General features: G+C 40.4%; 1 protein-coding gene across 1 annotated transcript in view; it reads right to left on the bottom strand.

The window, feature by feature from the left end:
- The window catches only part of CCDC34 (coiled-coil domain containing 34), a 44458-nt gene extending 21578 nt beyond the window's left edge, over positions 1-22880 (bottom strand). The window contains exons 1-2 of the mRNA XM_055422434.2: positions 22499-22880; positions 17468-17603 (exon numbers count right to left, since the gene is read on the bottom strand). Of these exons, the coding sequence (XP_055278409.2) occupies positions 17468-17603; positions 22499-22839 (477 nt within the window). The 5' untranslated portion in view covers positions 22840-22880. The remainder of the gene's footprint in view (positions 1-17467; positions 17604-22498) is intronic.
- Between the last annotated feature and the right edge of the window lie 300 nt (positions 22881-23180).

Genomic DNA, 23180 nt, shown 5'->3' on the forward strand with positions numbered 1-23180 from the left:
AGCTCAAAATAAGTTGATACCAAAGTGAGTAATTTATCTGTATGTCATGATGTCTCTGGGATGACTGATACAGTTAAGACTCATGCTAACATACTCTAACTACTTCAAAATTAAGTAATGATGTAGCCATAAGAAATGTCCAGCTACTAAATATATGAAAAGGCTTTAATCTTTCAACCAATTATACTCTGCTACATGCTTAATCACTGAGGTAGGAACTTTTTTTATTCATTATTCTAAACTGTTCTCATATCTTCAGCAGTTATTATCATCTCTTTTAACACATAACAACTAACTTTTACAAAGTGATTCCTATATGTTAGGCCACATCCTGATATTCACTTAGTTCCCAAAACACTATGAGGTAAATGTCACTCCCTCCTTTCACTGATAATCCAGAAGAGAGAGGCTAAAGATCCAAGATCTTAGTTTTGAATCCAAGATGTACGACTCAAGAATTTATGCTTTTAACCACTCTAATATTGTCTAACATCTGGCTTATAGATGAAGAGACTGAGGCTCAGAGAAGTAACTTTTCCAAGATCACAGATTTAGAACAGCAAGACTAGAATTTCAGCCTAGTTCCATGTTACTCCAAAGCTCAGAGTTTCTTATAATTTCTGTAATTTAATTACATTCATTTATGATATGCTGACTCTAAAAATGGCTTGAAGTGACCCTCCTTTTCTTAGGATAATAAGTGACTTCTAGTGAGGCTGGAGATAAAGCTAAATAACATAAACTGAGCTCCACAATACCACTGATTCACTAGATCAGTGTTTTGCAAAACTGTGATTCTACAATCAATGCATGGGTTATGACTAGCTTTAAAAATAATTAGAGCGTTTCCAAGTTCTCCACAAAATTAAGATATTTCAGATATGTACCGGAGAAGGCAATGGCAAGCCACTCCAGTACTCTTGCCTAGAAAATCCCATGGATGGAGGAGCCTGGTAGGCTGCAGTCCGTGGGGTCACTAAGGGTTGGACACGACTGAGCGACTTCACTTTCCCTTTTCACTTTCACACATTGGAGAAGGAAATGGCAACCCACTCCAGTGTTCTTGCCTGGAGAATCCCAGAGAAGGGGGAGCCTGGTGGGCTTCCGTCTATGGGGTCACACAGAGTCGGACAAGACTGAAGTGACTTAGCAGCAGCAGCAGCAGCAGCAGCAGCAGCAGATATGCACCTAAGTGTGTATACATGTATGCACTTGTGTGAAATGAAGAAAAGCAGATTTCTCAGTGTGAGCAAGTATTTTGAAAGGTACAAAATTAAATAATTCCAGTAGCGATGTATGGATGTGAGAGTTGGACCATAAAGAAGGCTGAGAGCCAAAGAATTGATGCTTTTGAACTGTGGTGCTGGAGAAGACTTTTGAGAGTCCCTCGGACAGCAAGGATATCAAACTAGTCAATTCCAAAGGGAATCAAGTCCTAAATATTCACTGCAAGGACTGATGCTGAAGCTGAAACTCCAATACTTTGGCCACCTGACGTGAAGAGCCAATTCATTGGAAAAGACCCTGATGCTGGGAACAACTGAGGGCAAGAGAGAAGACGGCAAGAGAGGCTGAGATGGCTGCATGGCATCAGTGACTCAGTGGACATGCGTCTGAGCACACTCAGGGAGAGTGAGGACAGAAGCCTGGCGTGCTTCAGTTCATGGGGTCACAAAGAGTAGGACTTAGCAACTGAACAACAACAAACTAAACAATGGAATTAGTAATGTTAAAACTTAAGACTGAAGTAAGAAAATTAGGTGTTTGGGGCCTTAACAACAAATGAATTCTGAAAATAAATGAAAAAGCATTAAGAAGGCTATGACTGAAGACAGTGGCCAAGATGGTGGAGTAGAAAGGTGCTGGGCTCACCTTTTCTCATGAGTACACCAAAAACCACAACTATCTACAGAACAACTGTAGATGAAAAAGGCTGGAACCTAAAGACACGAAGAAGGAACTATAATGAGACAGGTAGGAGGGACAGACTCATATTACTCCCAAGGATAGGCAATCCACAAAGCAGAGAGTAAGTATACTTCAGAGGCTCTCTCAGAGGAATGAGAGTTCGGAGCCCCATGTAAGCCTTGCAGTCCAGCACTAGGAAGACAAGTCCCGGGAGTATTTGGCTTTCAAGGTCAGTGGGCTTACTTGCAGGAGCCCCACAGAACTGGGGGAAAAGAGATTTCATTTTTAAAGGGCACATATAAAATATCACATACAATGGAACCCAGGGCAAAAGCAGTAGTCTGAAATTAGCTTGGGCCAGACCTACCTACTGGTCTTGTAGAGTCCTCTAGGCAGGCATGAGGTGGCTGTGACTCACCTGAGGGACATGGACACTGGCGACAGGCATAGTGGGGACAATCAGCTGCATGAGCTGATGGCAGCTGCCATCTTAGCTCACTATCACCAAGACCTGGACCCACCCAACAGTCTGTAGGATGCCTTAGGCCAAACACGTAACTGAACAGAGACACAGCCTGACCCACCAACAGGCTGCTTGAAGACTTCCTGAGCTCAGTCACCACCAGACAAGGCCCGAAACACAGATTTCCTCACCAGGGTGTCAAGAGCTGGGTCTGGGCCCTTTGCACTGGGAAGCTCACACGAGCCTCTCAACCACCCCACATACCAGGAGGGCAGACACCAGAAGCAAAAAACTATAATACCACAGCTTGCACACTGAGTCCAGCAACAGCAGGTCACTGGCCCTGCCCACTAGCAAGCCAACAACCTTTGGGACACCCAGGCCCCATATCCAAATGTGTCAGGAACCATCCTCCAACACCAATCATCTAAAATGAGCTCTGGGATCCCTGGGCTCTGAAACCAGGCTCTAGGATGCAGCTCTGCCTGCCAGTGGTCCTGCACTAACCCCAGGATCTGGCTTCATCTGCCAATAGGTGGGAAATAGCCCCAGAGTCTTCAGGATCCTAACTCTAGCCACCAGTGAGCCAGCACTATGCCCAGCACTCCCTAGAGTTCTGCAACAGCTGCCTCATGACCAGCTGACACTAAAGAGTAGCCAGCAGCATTCACACAAGGCAGTGCCTGGCAACCAACTAGACTAGCAGCCAACCAAGCCTACCGGACCACTCACAGTCAGCCTGCCACAACAGAAGGCCTTTGCAGGTATATGACATAGGCAACAAGAGGAGAGGGCACTGCTGGAACATGAAAGACATCTCCTACAGAAGGTCACTACTCCAAAGTCCAGAAAGGTAACAAAGCTGCCACATACACAAAAATACAAAGACCAACACAGACAAAATGAGACACCACAGGAATATGTTCCAGATGAAGGAAAAAGATAAAACCCCAAAAGAACTAAGTTAAGAGGAGACAGGCAATCTACCTGAGAAAAAGTTCACAGTAGGATCGTAAAGATGAGGGAAAGAATTGGGAAGAAAATGGATGCAGAGAGAGAGAGAAGTCAGAATTTTTTTTTAATAAAGAGAAAATATACAGAACAGCTGAACAGAGATGAAGAGTACAATAACTGAAATAAAAAATACACTAGAAGGAATCAACAGTACACTAAATGATATGGAAAATGAACTGAGGATCTAGAAGACTGAGTAGTGAAAATCACTGCCACTAAACAGACATCTTGGGCAACATCAAGCATACAAATACTCATATTATAGGGGTCACTGGAGGATAAGATAGAAAGAGCAAGAGAAAATATTTGAAGATGTAAGAGCTGAAAACTTCCCTAACCTCAGAAAGAAAAATGTCATGCAAGCCCAGAAAGTGCAGAGCTGTCCCACACAGGATAAACCTAGAGGAACACACCAAAACACATTGTAACCAAAATGTCAAATATTAAAGATAGAATATTAAAAGTAGCAAATAACATACAAAGGAACTCCCATAAGGCTATCAGCTGAATTTTCGGCAGAAATTCTGCAGGCCAGAAGAGAGTGTCATGATATGTTTAAAGTAATGAAAGGGGAAAACCTACAACCAAGAATGCTATACCCAGCAAAGCTCTCATTCAGATTAGATGGAAAAATCAAAAGCTTTTCAGACAAGCAAAAGTTAAGAGAATTCAGCACTACCAAACCAGCATTACAACACATGTTAAAGAAACTTCTCTAGGCAAAAAAAAAAAGGCCACTACTAGAATCAAGAAAATTACAAAATGAAAAGGCTCATTGGTAAAGACAAACATACAGTAAAGATAAGAATCCATTCACAAAGTCAGTAGTGAGGTTACAAGACAGGAGTAATAAAGTCATCGGTATCCACAATAAGCAGTTAAGGGATACAAAAAACAATTAGATGTAAAATATTACATCAAAAGCAGAAATCATGAGGGAAGAGTACAAATGCAGGGTTTTTTAAATGCATTTGAAATTAAGAAATCAGTAACTTAAAAAAAGACTGCTATACAAAAACTTCATGGTAACTGCAAACCAAAAATGCATAATAGATATATATGCAAGAAATAAGATAGAATTCAAACAAAACACTAAAAACTGTCATCAAATCACAAGGGGAAAAAAGACCTACAAAAACAAAAACAATTAACAAAACGGCAATAAGAACATATATGTCAATAGTTACCTTAAATGTAAATGGATAAAATGCTTCAACCAAAAGACACACAGTGGCTGAATGGATACAAAAACAAGAAGCATACATATGATGCCTACAAAAGACTCATTTCAGAATCAGAGATGCACACAGACTGAAAGTGAGGGAATGGAAAAACATACTCCATACAAATGGAAATCAGAAGAGAGCCAGAGTAGCAATACTCTTATCAGACAAAACAGGCTTTAAAATTAAAGAGACAAAGAAGGATACTACATTATGACCAAGGGATCAATCCCAGAAGTAAGATATAACAATGGAAAATACATATGCACCCAAAATAGTTGCACCTTAATATATAAGGCAACTGTTAATAGCTATAAAAGGAGAAATCAACAGTAACACAATAATAGTGGGGACTTTGAAACTCCACCTATATCACTGGACAGATCATCCAGACAGAAAATCAATAAAGAAACACAGACCATTAAAGATATATTAGACCAGACAGCCTTAACTGATATTATAAAACATTCCATTGAGAGCATCAGACTACACATTCTTCTCAAGGGCACACGGAATATTATCCAGGGTAGATCACATGCTAGTCCAAAAAGCAAACCTCAGTAAACTTAAGAAAACTGAAATCATATCAAGCATTTTTTCCAGCTACAATACTAAGAGATTAGAAATCAACTATAAGAAAGAAACTGTAAAAAAACACAAATACGTGAAGCCTAACAACATGCTACTAAACAACTAATGAATCACTGAATAAATAAAAGAGGAAGTTAGGGAGAAAAAAAAACCTAGAGACAAATGAAAACAAAAACATGATGATCCAAAAGCTCTGAAGCTTTCTGCCGGAACAGAAGCAGTTGTTAAGAGGAAAGTTGATAGCAATACAACTGCACCTTAGAAACAAGAGAAATCTCAAACAACCTAACCTTACACCTAAAGCAACTGGAGAAAGAACAACAAACAAAACACAAAGGAAAGAAATTAAATAGATCAGAATAGAAATAAACATGAAGAAATCAATTTAAAAAAAGATCAATGAAACTAAAAGTTGGTTCTTTGAAAAGATAACAAAATTGATTTAGCAAGACTCATCAAGAAAAATGAGAGGGATTTCCCAGGTGGTCCAGCAGCAGACTCCGCACTCCCAAAACAGGCAGACTTGCTCAGGGAACTAGGACCCACACACCGAGTTTACATGCCACAACTAAAAAGTCTGCATACCACAAGTAAAGATTCTATATGCTGAAATAAAGACCTGGCATGCTGAACTGAACTGAACTGATGCTGAAATAAATAAATATTTTTTAAGAAGAAAAACAGAAAAAAAAGAGGGCTGAAGTCAATAAAATTAGAAAAGAAAAAGAAGTCACAACTGACAATACAGATATACAAAGGATCACAGGAGACTACTATAAGCAACTATATGTCAATAAAATGGACAACCTAGAAGAACTGGACAAATTCTTAGGTACAATCTTGCAAGTCTGAACCAGAAGAAATAAAAAACATGAACAGGTCAATCACAAGTACTGAAATTGAAACCATGATTTAAAAACTCCCAACAAACAAAAGTCTGGACAAGATGAATTCACAGGTGAATTCTTTAGTATTAAACATTTGTGGTTGTTTAGTCACTAAGTCATCTCCACCTCTTTTGTGACCCCCATGGACTGCAGTCCACCAGGCTCCTCTATCCATGGGATTTCTCAGGCAAGAAAATACTGGAGTGGGTTGCCATTTCCTTCTCCAGAGGATCTTCCCAACACAGGGGTCAAATCCAAGTCTCCAGCATGGGCAGGCTGATTCTTTACCACTGAGCAAACATGTAAAAAAAGAGTTAAACTAATCCTTCTCAAACTATTCCAAAAAAAAAAACTGAAGAGGAAGGAACACTCCCACTCATTCTATGAGGCCACCGAACACCAAAACGAGACAAAGATACCACCAAAAAAAAAAATTACAGGCCAATATCACTGATGAACATAGATGCAAAATCCTCATCAAAATATAAGCAAACCAAATCCAGCAATACATTAAAAGGATCATGCACCATGATCAAGTGAGATTATCCCAGATATGCAAGAATTTTTCAATAACTGCAAATAGTGATACACTACATTAACAAATTGAAAACTAACAACCATATTATCATCTTAAGAGATGTAGAAAAATCATTTGATAAAATTCAACATTCATTTATGATAAAAAAAAAAAACTCTAGAAAATGTGCTTAGAGGGAACCTACCTCAACATACTAAAGGTCATATATGCTAAACCCACAACTAATATCATACTCAATAGTGAAAAGCTGAAAGCATTTCCTCTAAGATTAGGAACAAGATAAGAATGAGCACTCTAGTCACTTTTATTAAACAGAATTTTGGAAGTCCTAGCCATAGTAATCCGGAGAAGGTGATGGCACCCTATTCCAGGACTCTTGCCTGATAAATCCCATGGACGGAGGAGCCTGGTGGGCTGCAGTTCATGGGGTCGCTAAGAATCGGACACGATTGAGCGACTTCACTTTCACTTTTCACTATCATGCACTGGAGGAGGAAATGGCAAGCCACTCCAGTGTTCTTGCCTGGAGAATCCCAGGGACAGGGGAGCCTGGTGGGCTGCCATCTATGGGGTCACACAGTCGGACACAACTGAAGCAACTTAGCAGCAACAGCAGCAGCAGCCATAGTAATCAGAGAAGAAAAAGAAATGAATCCAAACTGGAAAAGAAGTAGTAAAGCTGTCACTGCAGATGACACAAGACTACACATAGAAAACTCTAAAGATGCTACCAGAAAACTACTAGAGCTCAGTAAGGAATTCAGCAAAGTTGCAGGATACAAAATTAATACACAGAAATCACTTCAACTTCTATACACTAACAATGAACTATCAGAAAGAAAAATTCAGGAAGCAGTCCCATTCACCGTACCATTAAAAATGAAATAAAATACCTAGGAGTAAATTTTCCTAAGGAGGCAAAAGACCTTTGCTCTGAAAACTTTAAGAACCTGATGAAAGAAACTGAAGATGACACAGGGAGGGAAAGATATATCAAAAGTATGTTGCTGGATTGGAAGAATCAATATTGACCAAATGATTATACTATCCAAAGCAATCCACAGATTCAATCCCTATCAAATTATCAATGACACAGTTCACAGAATCACATCAAATAATTTTAAAATTTGTATGGAAATACAAAAGACCCCAAAGAGTCAACGAAATTTTGATAAAGAAACATATGGCTAGAGCAATCAGGCTCCTTGACTTCAGGCTATACTACAAAGTCACAGTAATAAAAACAGTATAATACTGGAACAAAAATAGAACTACAGATTAATGGAACAGGACAGAAATCCAAGAAATAAACCCACACACCTATGGTCAATTAATCTATGACAAAGAAAGTCTTTAATATATAATGGAGAAAAAGTCTATTCAGTAAGTGGTGGTGGGAAAACTTGACGGCTACATGTAAAAGAAAGAAATTACAACAGTCTCTGACACCATATACAAAAATAAACTCAAAATGGATTCAAGACCGAAATATAAGACTGGATACTATAAAACTCTTACAGGAAAAGAAAGGCAGAACACTCACTGACATAAACTGCAGCAAGATTTTTTTCAATCTACGTCCTAGAATAATGAAAATAAAAACAAAAAGAAACAAAAAGCACCTAATTAAACTTAAAAGCTTTTGCACAGCAAAGGAAATCATGAACAACAAAAAACCACACAGAATGAGAGAAAATATTTGCAAGCAAACTGACCAACAAGGGATTAATTGCCAAAATATATAAATAGCTCATGTAGCTCAATAACGAAAACTAAATAAATAAACCAATCAAAAAATGAGTGGAAGATCCAATAGACAATTCTCCAAAAAAGACATAGAGAAGGGCAAAAAAGCACATGAAAAGATATTCAACATCACTGATTATTAGAGAAGTGCAAAATCAAAGCTACAATGAGGTATCACCTAATACCAGTTGGAATGGCCACCGTCAACAGGCTGAAGCATCATCAGTAAATGCTGGAGAGGGTGCGGAGAAAAGGAAACCCTCGTAGCCTGCTGGTGGAAATGTAAGTTGGTACAACTACTATCACAAACAGTATGGAGGTTTCTTAAAAAACCAAAAATATAATCATGTGACCTGCCAATCCCACTGTTAGGCATATAATCAGAGAAAACCATAATTTACAACGATACTTGCACCCCAATGTTCTCTGCAGCACTATTTACAATAGCCTAGACACGGAAGCAACCTAAATGTCCATTGACAAACGCTGCTGCCGCCGCTGCTGCTGCTGCTGCGTTGCTTCAGTCGTGTCTGACTCTGGGCAACCCCACAGACGGCAGCTCACCAGGCTCCCCCGTCCCTGGGATTCTCCAGGCAAGAACACTGGAGTGGGTTGCCATTTCCTTCTCCAATGCATGAAAGGAAAAAGTGAAAATGAAGTCGCTCAGTCGTATCTGACTCTTAGTGACCCCATGGACTGCAGCCCACCAGGCTCCTCCACCCATGGGATTTTCCAGGCAAGAGTACTGGAGTGGTGTGCCATTGCCTTCTCTGTCATTGACAAATGAATGGATTAAAAAAAGAGGTAGTACATATACACAATATTACTCAGCTACATAAAAGAATGAAATAATGCCATTTGAAGCAACATGGATGAACCTAGAGATTACAACTCCAAGTGAAGCAAGTTAGAGAAAGACAAATATATAATATCACTTATATGTGTAATCTAATAAAAAAGATGATACAAATGAACTTATTTACAAAACAGAAACAGATTCACGGTCTTTTGAAAACAAACTTATGGTTACCAAAGGGGAAAGAATAGGGGGAGGGATAAATCAGGAGACTGGGGTTAACAGTCTCCTAATTTATTCCAGGGGATCTTCCTAACCCAGGGATCGAACCAGGGTCTCCCGCATTGCAGGCAGACACTTCACCATTTGAGCCACCAGGGAAGCCCCATATACACACTAGAATATTTAAAATAGCTAAAACAAGCACCTACTGTATAACACAGGGAAATTTACCCAAAACTGTGTAATAATTTATATGGGAAAGAATCAGAAAGAGAATGGATATATAGTATAACTAAACCACTTTGCTGTACACTTGAAACTAATACAACATTGTAAATCAACTACACCCCATAAAAAATAAAGATTAAATTAAAAATTAAGGATCATACACCATAATCAAGTAATACTTTTCCCAGCTATCCAAGGACTTTTTAATATCCAGAAATCAATTTGATACACCCCACTAACAAATTAAATGATAAAAGATTTATGATCATCTCAGTAGATGAAGAAAAAGCTTCTGATTAAATAAAACATCCTTTTACCAAAAAAAAAACAAAAAAAACTCTCTAGAAACTGGGCATGGAGGGAACATACCTTCAACATAATAAAGGCAATGTATGACAAACCCTTTCATCAAGAGCCTATTGATGAAAGTGAAAGGGGAGAGTGAAAAAGTTGGCTTAAAACTCAACATTCAAAAAACGAAGATGGCGGCATCTGTGCCCATCACTTCATGGCAAATAGATGGGGAAACAATGGAAACAGTGACAGACTTTATTTTGGGGAGCTTCAAAATCACTGCAAATGGTGACTGCACCTATAAAATTAAAAGACGCTTGCTCCCTGGAAGAAAAGCAATGACCAACCTAGACAGCATATTAAAAAGCAGAGACATTACCTTGACAACAAAGATCCATCTAGTCAAAGCTATGGTTTTTCTAGTAGTCATGTATGGATGTGAGAGTTGGACTATAAAGAAAGCTGAATGCCAAAGAATTGATGCTTTTGAATTGTGGTGTTGGAGAAGACTCTCAAGTGTCTCCTGGACTGCAAGGAGATCCAACCAGTCCATCCTAAAGGAAATCAGTCCTGAATATTCATTGGAAGGACTGATGCTGAAGCTGAAACTCCAATACTTTGGCCACCTGATGCGAAGAACTGACTCAATGGAAAAGACCCTGATGCTGGGAAAGAATGAAGGTGGGAGGAGAAGGGAACGACAGAGGATGAGATGGTTGGATGGCATCACTGACTCAATGGACATGAGTTTGAGCAGGCTCTGAGAGTTGGTGATGGACAGGGAAGTCTGGTGTGCTGCAGTACATGGGGTCACACAGAGCTGGACACGACTGAGTGACGGAACTGAACTGTATGACAAACCCACAGTTAACATCATACAAAATGGTGAAGATCAGGAAGAAAACAAGGATGTTCATTCTCACCACTTTTATTCAACACAGTTTGGAAGTCCTCGACATAGTAATCACACAAGAAAATGAAAAGAAAAAAGGGGAGGGGGATATGAATTGGAAAGGAAGACATAAACTGTCACTGTAAATGACAAGATACTACACACAGAAAACCCTAAAGATGCTATTATACCAGAAAACTACTAGAGCTCAATGAATTCAGTAAAGTTGTGGACACAACATTATACAAAAATCTGTTACATGTCTATACACAAACAAGGAATTATCAGAAAGTGGAATTAAGGAAACAATCTCACTTTCCATCACATCAGAAAGAATAAAATACCTAGGAATAAGCCTACCTAAGGAGGCAAAAGACGTGTATTCTAAAAAGTATACGACACTGATGAAAGATACTAAAATGACACAAACATATTGAAAGATATACTGTGTTCTTTGATTGCAAGAATCAATATTGTTAAATCACCATATTACCTCGGAGAAGGCAATGGCAAGCCACTCCAGTACTCTTGCCTGGAAAATCCCATGGATGGAGGAGCCTGGTAGGCTGCAGTCCATGGGGTCGCTAAGGGTCAGACACGACTGAGTGACTTCACTTTCACTTTTCACTTTCACACATTGGAGAAGGAAATGGCAACCCACTCCAGTGTTCTTGCCTGGAGAATCCCAGGGAAGGGGGAGCCTGGTGGGCTTCAGTCTATGGGGTCACACAGAGTCGGACACGACTGAAGTGACAGCAGCAGCAGCAGCAACCATATTACCTTAGGGAATCTAGAGATTCAATGCAACCCCTATCAAATTACCAATGGCATTTTTTCAAAGAACAACAACAAAATTAAATTTATATGAAAACACAAAAGGCCCTGAATAGCCAAAACAATCTTGAGAAAAAAGAACAGCACTCGAGGAATATGCTCACCTGATTTCTGACTATACTACAAAGCCACAGTAATCAAAACAGTATTGCACTGGGACAAAAACAGACTCAGATCAACAGAACAGAATAGAGCTGAGGAATAAACCAAAATACCTAGGGTCAATTAATTTATGACAAGAGGCAAAAATATACAATGAAGAAGACATTTCTTCAATAAATGGTGCTGGGAAAACTGGATAGCTATCTGTAGATAAATAAAATTAGACCATTCTCTGACACTATATACAAAAATTAACTCACAATGGATTAAAGACCTAAATGTAAAGCAAGATACTATAAAAACTCTTAGAGGAAAATGTAGGTAGAACACTCTTTGATATAAATTGCAGCAATATTTTTTTAGATCCATCTTTTACAGTAATGGAAATACTAAGCAAAATGTAGTAATAAGCAAAAACAATTGTTTAAACTTAAAACTTTTTGTACATCAAAGGAAATCATAAACAAAATGAAAAGACAACCCACAGAATGAGAAAATATTTGCACCTGATACAATCAATAAGGGATTCATTTCGAAAATATATAAAAAGCTCATACAGTTTAATATAAAATAAAAAGAAACAACCAAATCAAAAAATGGGCAGAAAATCTAAACAGACATTCTCCAAAGATATACAGATGGCCAGCAGGTACATGAAAAGATGCTCAACATCATTAAATTATAGAAAAATGAAAATTGAAACTACAATAAGGTATAACCTCACACTGATCAGAATGGCCATCATCAAAAAGTCTACAAATCATAAATGCTAGAGAAAAAGGAAACCTTCTACACTGTTGGGGAGAATAGAATTGGTGTCCCCACTATGGATAACAGTATGGAGGTTCCTTAATTAAAAATCGAGTTGCCAGCAATTCTGCTCCTGAGTATATATCCAGAAAAGATGAAAACTCAAATTTGAAAAGATAACGCATCCCAGTGTTCACAGCAGCACTATTTACAACAGCCAAGACATGGAAGCAACCTAAATTGTTCATCAACAGATGAGTGGAAAAAGAAGATGTGGTGGGTGTGTGTATATACACACACCAAGGGATATTACTCAGTCATAAAAATAAAAGAAATAATGCCATTTTAGCAACATGGATGGACCCAGAGATTATTACACTAAGTGAAGACAGACAGAGAAAGACAAATATCATATGATACCACTTATATGCAGAATCTTGAAAAATGATACAAATGAATGTATCGGTCTGATTAAACGGTTTATTCAGGTTTTCCATAAAATGTTATGGAAAAATCCAAATGAAATGTTTTGGCCAGCACAATATTTGCAAAACAGAAATACACAGAAAACAAATCTATAGTTACCAAAGGGAAAAGCAGGGGGAGGGAAAGATGTGAAGTTTAATATTAATAGATACATACTACTATATATAAAATATACAAACAACAAGGATTTACTATATAACAAAGACAATTATAGTTAACATCTTATAATAACCTAAAGGCAAAATGGTTGTCTGAGGAGGCCTTAAAAATAGCTGAGAAAAGAAGAGAAGCTAAAGGCAAAGGAGAAAGGGAAAGATACACGCATTTGAATGCAGAGTTCCAAAGAATAGCAAAGAGAGATAAATAAGAAAGCCCTCCTCAGCGATCAATGCAAAGAAATAGAGGAAAACAACAGAATGGGAAAGACTGGAGATCTCTTCACGAAAATTAGAGATACCAAGGGAACATTTCATGCAAAGATGGGCACAATAAAGGATAGAAATGGTATGGACCTAACAGAAGCAGAAGATATTAAGAAGAGGTGGCAAGAATACACAGAAAAACTATACATAAAAGATCTTCATGACCCAGATAACCACAATGGTATCACTCACCTTGAGCCAGACATCCTGGAATGCAAAGTCAAGTAGGCCTTAGGAAAGCATCACTATGAACAAAGCTACTGTAGGTGATGGAATTCCATTTGAGCTATTTCAAATCCTGAAAGATGATGCTATGAAAGTGCTGCACTCAACATGCCAGCAACTTTGGAAAACTCAGCAATGGCCACAGGACTGGAAAAGGTCAGTTTCCATTCCAATCCCAAAGAAAGGCAGTGTCAAAGAATGTTCAAACTACCACACAATTGCACTCATCCTACATGCTAGTAAAGTAATGCTCAAAATTCTCCAAGCCCGGCTTCAGCTGTTTGTGAACTGTGAACTTCCAGATGTTCAAGCAGATTTTAGAAAAGGGAGAGGAACCAGAGATCAAATTGCGAACATCCGTTGGATCATCAAAAAAGGAAGACTGTTCCAGAAAAACATCTATTTCTGCTTTACTGACTACACCAAAGTCTTTGACTGTGTGGAATACAACAAACTGTGGAAAATTCTTTTTTTTTTTTTTTTGAACAGAGGAAAATTTATGCGTCGAACCTGGAGTGGTCACTTATAATATACATGCTATAATTCCATTCTCCCCAATCATTCCACCTTCACCCTCTCCCACAGAGTCCCAAAGACTGTTCTAAATGCCTATGTCTCTTTTGCAGTCTCTTATACAGGGTTCAGGTTATCATTTTTCTAAATTCCATATATATGCGTTAATATACGGTATTGATTTCTTCTTTCTGGCTTACTTCACTCTGTATAATTGACTCCAATTTTATCCACCTCATTAAAACTGATTCAAATGCATTCTTTTTGATGGCTGAGAAATACTCCATTGTGTATATGTACCAAAGCTTTCTTATCCATTCATCTGCAGATGGACATCTAGGTTGGTATGGTACTGGCATCAAGACAGTATGGAAAATTCTTAAAGAGATGGGAATACCAGACCACTTGATCTGCCTCTTGGGAAATCTGTATGCAGGTCAAAAAGCAACAGGTAGAACATGGAACAATAGACTGGTTTCAAATCGGGAAAGAAGTACATCAAGGCTGTATATTGTCACCCTGTTTATTTAACTTATACGCAAAGTACATCATGACAAATGCTGGGCTGGACGAAGCACAAGCTGGAATCAAGATTGCCAGGAGAAATATCAATAACCACAGATATGTAGATGACACCATCTTTATGGCAGAAAGTGAAGAAGAACTCAAGAACTTCTTGAGAAAGTGAAAGAGGAGATTGAAAAAGTTGGCTTAAAGCTCAACATTCAGAAAATTAAGATCATAGCATCTGGTCCCATCACTTCATGGCAAATGGATGGGGAAGCAATGGAAACAGTGACAGACTTTATTTTCTTGGACTCCTACTGTAGATGGTGACTGCAGCCATGAAATTAAAAGATGCTTGCTTCTTGGAAGAAAAGCTATGACTGACCTAGACAGCATATTAAAAAACAGAGACATCACTTTGCTAACAAATTTTCATCTAGTCAAAGTTATGGTTTTTCCAGGAGTCATGTATGGATGTGAGAGCTGGACTGTAAAGAAAGTTGAGAGCTGAAGAACTGATGCTTTTGAACTGTGGTATTAGAGAAGACTCTTGAGAGTCCTTGGACTGAAAGGAGATCAAACCAGTCAATCCTAAAGGAAATCAATCCTGAAGATTCTTTGGAAGGGCTGATGTTGAAGCTGAAACTCCAAACCTTTGGCTATCTGATGCAAAGAACTAACTCATTGGAAAAGACCCTGATGCTGGGAAAGAATGAAGGCGTGGAGAGAAAGGGATGACAGCAGATGAGATGGTTGGATGGCATCACCAACTCAATGGACGTGAGTTTGAATAAGCTCCAGGAGTTGGTGATGGACAGGGAAGCCTGGCGTGCTGCAGTCCATGGGGTCACACAGAGTTGGACACAACTGAGCCACTGTGCGTGCGTGTGTGTGTGTGTGTCTGCTGATGCAGGAGATGCAGGAGACATGGGTTTGATCCTTGGGTCAGGAAGATACCCTGAGGAAATGGAAACTCACTCCAGTATTCTTGCCTGAAAAGTCGCATGGACAGAGTAGCCTGGTATGTTACAGCTCATGGGGTCACAAAGAGTCAAATACCACTGAGCAACTGAGCACACACACATGCATATATATATAAATTGAATCAGCTTGTTATATTTCTGAAATTAACACAACAATATAAATCAAATATATTTCAATTTAAAAGATGAATAAAAAGACTGTGACTAGCAATGATATCAATAACAATACCAATAAAATCACTAGCTATCCTTATAGTTTTTCTCGTTTAATTCTCTAAAAAACTGTGACTGGGTAGTATTATTTTATCCTTACTGTACAGATGAGGAAATTGAAGTGTAAATGTTTAAATAAGCCTATCTGACATCAAACCATAAGGTTTTTCTCAAGTCCGAGCCCTTCTGAGTAGAAACAAGTACTACAGTGTACTCTTCCAGGAATAAATTTGTATTTAGAATACAAAGAATACTGCAATAGGGAAAAAGCAGAATGTATTGGTTTCTACAATTATCTGAATCATGTCAAGAACCTGGCTAGAAAGCCATCACAGGAAGAACAACTAGTTTCAAAACTGAGATGGAAATTAACTCTGAAACGATCATGGAGGGCAAAGCTTTAATTCCAAGAATTTTTACAGCAATAGGGATGCTAATAGATTAGTTGTTGTTTTTATCGCTGTGTTTTTATTTTGCGACCCCATGGGCTGTAGCCCACCAGGTTCTTTTGTCCATGGGATTTCCCAGGTAATAATATTCGAGTGCGTATTGCCATTTCCTTCTCCAGGGGATCTTCCCAACCTAGGAATCGAACCCATGTCTCCTGCATTGGCAGGTGGATGAGCCACCAGGGAGCCCCTAATAGATGAGAATAAACTTAAACACAAAACAGCAGTGAACTGGTTAATTATGTTCTATTATATATATGATACATTTTAAATATATTTTAATAATCAGCCATTTTAAAATGATACAAAAATATTTAATGATATAGAAACATATTAATAATGTAACAGGCAGAAAAATACGGGTTACAAAAGAGTGATCCTATTTATTGAAAACAAGATATATCCCTCACCATGCGCATCTACCTGGTTTCTGTGTTTGGACGGAGAGAATTCAGATAACCTAGATACTGGAGGATTTCAAACTACCCAAATCTATTTGGCTGCTAGGTTCTAAACAGTCAACAGTAAGAGTTGAAAGAATGACGGATTTATGGAAAAATGTATTCTTTTGAGTTTGGAGAGGGAAAGTTCAGAGAGAATTAAAAATACAAAAATGTCCAGAAGCGAGGCAGGGAGGTAAAGAGAAACTAAGAAAACCTGAAAGCCCCTCAGACTCCCTTCTCCCAGCATAAGCTCACTCTGGGGCACAAGCTCTGAATCGTATAGAGTAGACTACCTGCCTCTACTTCAGTTTTTATTTCTCTCCTCTCTTAAAAATTTTAATATATGAGGTTGACTGTACCTTAAACATACATATGGTGACACTCTGTATGAATATACATTTGCACATATGTTTTTTAAAAATTTACAGAGAAGAAAATCTGGAAGGCTACATGCCATACTACTAACAATAGTTGTTTTCAGGGAACGAGGTTGGAGATTTTAATTTTCCTAATTATGCTTAGCTGTATTTTCCAAATGTTCGTATAATCTGGAACACATATCATTTCTCTCAGTTCAGTTCAGTCGCTCATAAATACGGATATAGCAAACTGATACCAAAATATGCTAAAACTTTGTTGGGAGGGATAATAACATCCTGATAATAACATTCTGATTTTGACAGCAGCTCAACTTTGTGAGCTTGTGGATTAAATAGAAAGAAGACTGTCTAGTTTTACCTCTAGAGCCTTCTGTTGCAGACGGTCACGTTCTACTTTTTCTTTGCCAACAAACCACACTTCCCACGGTGTCAGGCTGCTTTCTGGTAAGTGCACCTGCTTCTGTTCTTCTTGGTTATCTTCGGATCCAACAGTACTATTACAAAAGAGAGGATACTATAGACCTTGCACTCAAAACTCTTTGACTTAGCAGTCAAAATGATTTAGCAGCACAATAAAAGTAGAATTCCATGATACACTGACAATACTGTGATTCTTATATGTAAATGTACACTTAAGAAACTAAGAACAAAAGAGTCCATTGTTTAGTTTATCCTTTAGACAGCCTCGGAATTCTCTCATCTTCTAAAATCACACCCCGTCCATTTGCCTCAATTACAATAATTTTTTTCATTCTTATTATCTTATGCTTGGACAACTAATTACAACACTTGATCCTAACCAAATCCTGGTGCAGACTTTTCCCTTTTCCTCCTTTAAGTAGTTCACAAAGGAAAGAATACATATCTAAACAGTGAGGGTGGTAATGCCAATGTGGTAACAATTACGGTTTTGGTGTGAAGGGTGGACAGAGTTCTTTATACCCTCGGTTTTTCTGTAAGTTTGAAGTTGTTTTGAAATAAAAAGGTACATAGAATATATGGCCTTGTGTTCTTTAATGGTTTGGTGGACTCCATTTTGCCAGTTCTCAGACAAAGTGGCCACGGTTTCCCCAGAGTTGTCCGTCTGTCTCTTCTGGGTACATGGAAAAGTAACCATTCACTCAAGCTCAACAGAAAAAGGGAAAGGGAAGTATTTGTGAGTGGATATATACATAAAGAACACAAGGCCTTGGCCAGGTACAAGACCCCCATAGGAAAAGTTGAACCATTAGCGCCCATGCAAAGAAAGGTTGTTCAGGACATGAGGCAGCTAGAGAAAGACTAGGTTATTACAGATTCAGCCCCTCTTCGTCTCCTTAACATTCTTGCTTCAGGTAACCAACTGCCTCCCCTATGGCCATGCTCAGCTTCTTCTGCTTTGTAACTTCCATTTACTTGTTGTTGGTGGTGGTTTTTCCCCCTATTTTTCCATTCATTCATGCAATTAAGGAATTTGTGTTCTAGTGGGAAAGGAACACTGTTGGTATGTTGTTTACTTCCTATATATCTTTCCTTCTCAGTCTTGCAGAACACTACCTCATCCTCCCATATCTTCATTGGTCATGAAGGTGCTGATGAGGCCCACTCCAGGCATTTCAGGCTAGACCTTACTCCTGAACTCCAAACTTTTATTTTCTACCATCAGATAGATGGCTTCACTTAAATATCAAACTCAATCAATCCAAAACAAATCTAGTCACCTACGAATCACTCACTACCCTCCTCCCATAATCCTACCTCAGAGAAGAGTACCAACACTCACCCAGTCAGCCAAGCCAGAAACACAGATCTTTGACTCCTGCTCCCCTACCACATCTGGTACCACTCCCTCCCACACCTATACAATTCAGTTCAGTTCAGTCACTCAGTTGTATCCGACTCTTTGCGACCCCATGGACTGCAGCACACCAGGCTTCCCTGTCCATCACTAACTCCTGGAGCTTATTCAAACTCATGTCCTTCAAGTCAGTGAAGCCATCCAACCATCTCATCCTCTGGCATCCCCTTCTCCTCCTGCCTTCAATCTTTCTCAGCATCAGGGTCTTTTCCAATGAGTCAGTTCATCCATCCCATCAGGTGGCCAAAATATTTGAGTTTCAGCTTTAGCATCAGTCCTGCCAATGAACACCCAGGATTGATCTCCTTTAGAATGGACTGGTTGGATCTCCTTGCAGTCCAAGGGACTCTCAAGAGTCTTCTCCAACACCACAGTTCAAAAGCATCAATTCTTAGGCACTCAGCTTTCTTTGTAGTCCAACTCTCACATCCATACATGACTACTGGAAAAACCATAGTTTTGACTAGACGGACCTTTGTTGGTAAAGTAATGTCTCTGCTATTTAATATGCTGTTTAGGTTGGTCATAGCTTTTCTTTAAGGAGCAAATGTCTTTTGATTTCATGGCTGCAGTCACCATCTGCAGTGATTTTGGAGCCTAAGAAAATAAAGTCTGTCGCTGTTTCCATTGCTTTTCCATCTATTTGCCATGAAGTGATGGGACCAGAGGCCATGATCTTCATTTTCTGAATGTTGATCTTTAAGCCAGCTTTTTCACTCTCCTCTTTCACTTTTAAGAAGCTCTTTAGTTCTTCTTCACTTTCTGCCATAAGGGTGGTGTCATCTGAGTATCTCAGGTTATTGTTATTTCTCTGGGCAATCTTGATTCCAACTTGTGCTTCTTCCAGCTCAGCGTTTCTCATGATATACTCTGCATATAAGTTAAATATGCAGGGTGACAATATACAGCCTTGCCATACTCCTTTCCTTATTTGGAACCAGTCTGTTGTTCCATGTCCAGTTCTAACTGTTGCTTTTTGACCTGCATACAGATTTTTCAGGAGGCCCCAGCTATCAGGGCCCCAACCAAAGGTAAGAGGTAGAGAGGTGGAATAAGGAAAAGTTCTAAACACTTCTCTTTCCTGAAAAGAGGTGCTGGATTTTCTGAAGCATTGGAGAACAATCACCGCATGGATCTGTTCTCTAGGAAGTGGGAAATAAGCATGCCTTCAGCAGACGTTTATTGAACACCTCACAGGCATCTGACACTTGCCACCCACAGGCCTGACAACTCCTGCATTTTTTCCAGACCACATCCTACCTACTGCTTTGAATCAGAGGGGATGAACTGTGATAAGGAAGGCAGCTAGAGCCCTGGGGTGTTACCAGCTCATCTGGGCTTTGGCTAGGTTTGACATAAATACAACTAGCTCCTCCCGTAGTGAGCTCCATTTGGTCAGGGCTTTGGCTCTTGGAAACTAATGCAAAGTCTTAGCAGCAGAGCTGTGGATGGCCTCTGGATAGCCATCATTCCCTGGGCTGCTCAATTGTTTACATACCTTAGTCCTGCTGATAGGAGAAGGCAATGGCAAGCCACTCCAGTACTCTTGCCTGGAAAATCCCATGGATGGAGCAGCCTGGTAGGCTGCAGTCCGTGGGGTCGCTAAGGGTCAGACACGACTGGGCAACTTCACTTTCACTTTTTACTTTCAAACATTGGAGAAGGAAATGGCAACCCACTCCAGTGAGTGTTCTTGCCCGGAGAATCCCAGGGACAGGGGAGCCTGGTGGGCTTCCGTCTATGGGGTCACAAAAAGTCGGACACGACTGAAGTGACTTAGCAGCAGCAGCAGCAGCAGTCCTGCTGATTAAGCTCAGGGTTTTCCAAAACCTTAAAATTTATTTTAAAAATCACTGGGACCAGGACTTCCCTGGTGGTCCAGGGGCTAAAACTGTACTCCCAATGTAGGGGAGGGACCCAGGTTCAATCCCTGATCAGGGAACTAGATCCCACATGCTGCAACTAAAATCAAAGATCCTTTGGGCCACAACAAAGACCCAGGGCAGTCAAATAAATAATAAATATCCTCCTAAAAATCACTGGGACCAACTCAGTCCTGAAGAATCTGTACAAAGGCCCACATGAAAATGGACTCCTTTGAAACTGTTTCTTGTTGCTACAAACTGTGTGGACAAGTGGCTTGCTTGCTTACTGTTACTGATCTCCATTCCTACCAATGTACTTACTATTACTTCTCCTTCTTAAGAGACTCACTGTTATAACTGTATATGTGAGTCACTTCATATGGCTTCATATTCAATTTACTCACCCCAGGCATGCATGCCTTACAGCAACAGGGGCTAAATAGTTGCCTACACATAAAGCATGGGTTCTCTGGTCTGTCTTTCTTAGATCTCCTGTACAGTGCCTTGTGCAGCCTGACAATCAGAACCTTGTTAATGCTTTCTGAAGTTGACATAATGAGTCTACCTCCAAATGCACCTGCATCACCAAACCTCTCTAAGAAAAAGATATTCCTGCAGGAATAGGCCCTTTGCTCGTATTTCTATATACCCAACAACAGGCATGTAGCATAGGCAAGAGAAAACATGATCAGTACACCTTGGTACTAGGCCCAGCTCCTCTAATGACTAGGTGGAAGCCTTAGAATTAGACTTTTTATCTGTCTTCTGAGCCACAGTTTTGTTATCTGTAAAATGAATGGCTTGACCTAGGCTTTAATTCCAAGAGAGTAGAGGCCATGCCTGTCTTTTTTATAGGCCCTTACCTGGTGGCTCACACACTAAAGAATCTGCCTGCAATGCGGAAGACCTGGGTTCGATCCCTGGGTTGGGAAGATCTCCTGGACTAGGGCATGGCAACCCACTCCAGGATTCCTGCCTGGAGAATCCCCATGGGTAGAGGAGCCTGGTGGGCTACAGTCCATGGGGTCGCAAAGAGTGGCAGACGACTGAGCGACTAAGCACATATGGCACAAACTAAATGTTTGCTGAAAGAACAATTGTAGAAATAAATTAAGATGACTTTAATAATCCCTTTGATACCAGCATTCAATGGCTTCTACTTTTAGTAACTACTAAGAGCAGACCTGACATTGTCTCTGGATGCTGAAGTCATTGCTAACCTCAAAGCTTCAGCTTTTAATCTATGACGTAAAAAGTATACTGCTTACTACGACCTACTTCATGAATGACAACCAGATTTTTTCATAATCGCTACAGATATGACTAAGATGCAGTAAACCACATTTGGGTTCTAGTGTCCCCACTGTGACTTTTGAGTGTTCGTAAAATGCCTAAAACTGTACCAATTTTGTGTTTAGTGCTCGCTTCTTGTGTGTTTAGGTACATTTCTCTGGGGAGGAAGACTGTAGCAACCATCACGTACTCAGGAAAAGGGATTAAGAACAACGGAAGAATCTGTAGTCATGAGTAAGAACCGGCCCAAGACTCAGGGCCAAAAGGAGCAGCACCTGCGGCTGCAAGTGCCCGCGCTGCCTTTTGAGAGGGAAGACAGGAGGGTATCTGGTCGCTAGACGAAGGTACTTAGTGGGGTCTAAGCAATCTTGAGGGGGCTGTGTCTCGGATTTACCTGGTGCACCCCTGTAACTCCACTCCTCTCAGGCTCTCCACCTTGGCCTCTGAGTCATAAGCATCTTCGTCCACATCTTCCTCCTCCTCCCCGTCACCATCGCCGTGATCAAACGGGAAGCTCTGGTGGCCGAGGGGAGACAACAGCGACAGGGTGGAATTGCTGCAGCTCAGCGGTGGCGACAGCGAGCACACCTCCACCGCCTCCGGGCCCGGCCCCCGGGGGCCTGCCATGAGAACAGAGAAGAAGGCCGAGGAGGGCCGAGACCCAGACCTGCAGTCGGCCATGAAACGGGGTTCGAGGACTGGAGAAGCAGTCGCCCACCGCCCCGCGGCCCACATCTGGCCCGCCAAGTTCAAACCGGCGGAACGGCGGCGGGGACGTGCTCTCCCAGCAGGCCTTGCGCGCGCCGGCGCGGCCAATCCGGGCAGGCGTGGGCTTCGCGTTGCCATGGCGACGCGTGGAGGCCTCCTGGGCTTTGTCCCGGCCTGCAGAGAGTGGCTTCGTGCTCCCGGCAGTCTTTTGGGTGCCCTCCCTCCTTCCAAGCCTGGATCTGCGCTGCTGCTTGTGAATTAACCTCGCGCTGGGCTCTCGCTCGCAGACGAGGTCCCCGCTCCGGGCTCACAGCCAGGAGGGCCCGTACGTTGTTTGCTGTGGTTCGTTTGGTACAGAAAATGTGCTG

Source organism: Moschus berezovskii, chromosome 14 (genome assembly GCF_049115385.1).
Source record: "Moschus berezovskii isolate FMDL1 chromosome 14, NW_MosBer_1.0, whole genome shotgun sequence".
In the NCBI taxonomy this organism is placed as follows: Eukaryota; Metazoa; Chordata; class Mammalia; order Artiodactyla; family Moschidae; genus Moschus; species Moschus berezovskii.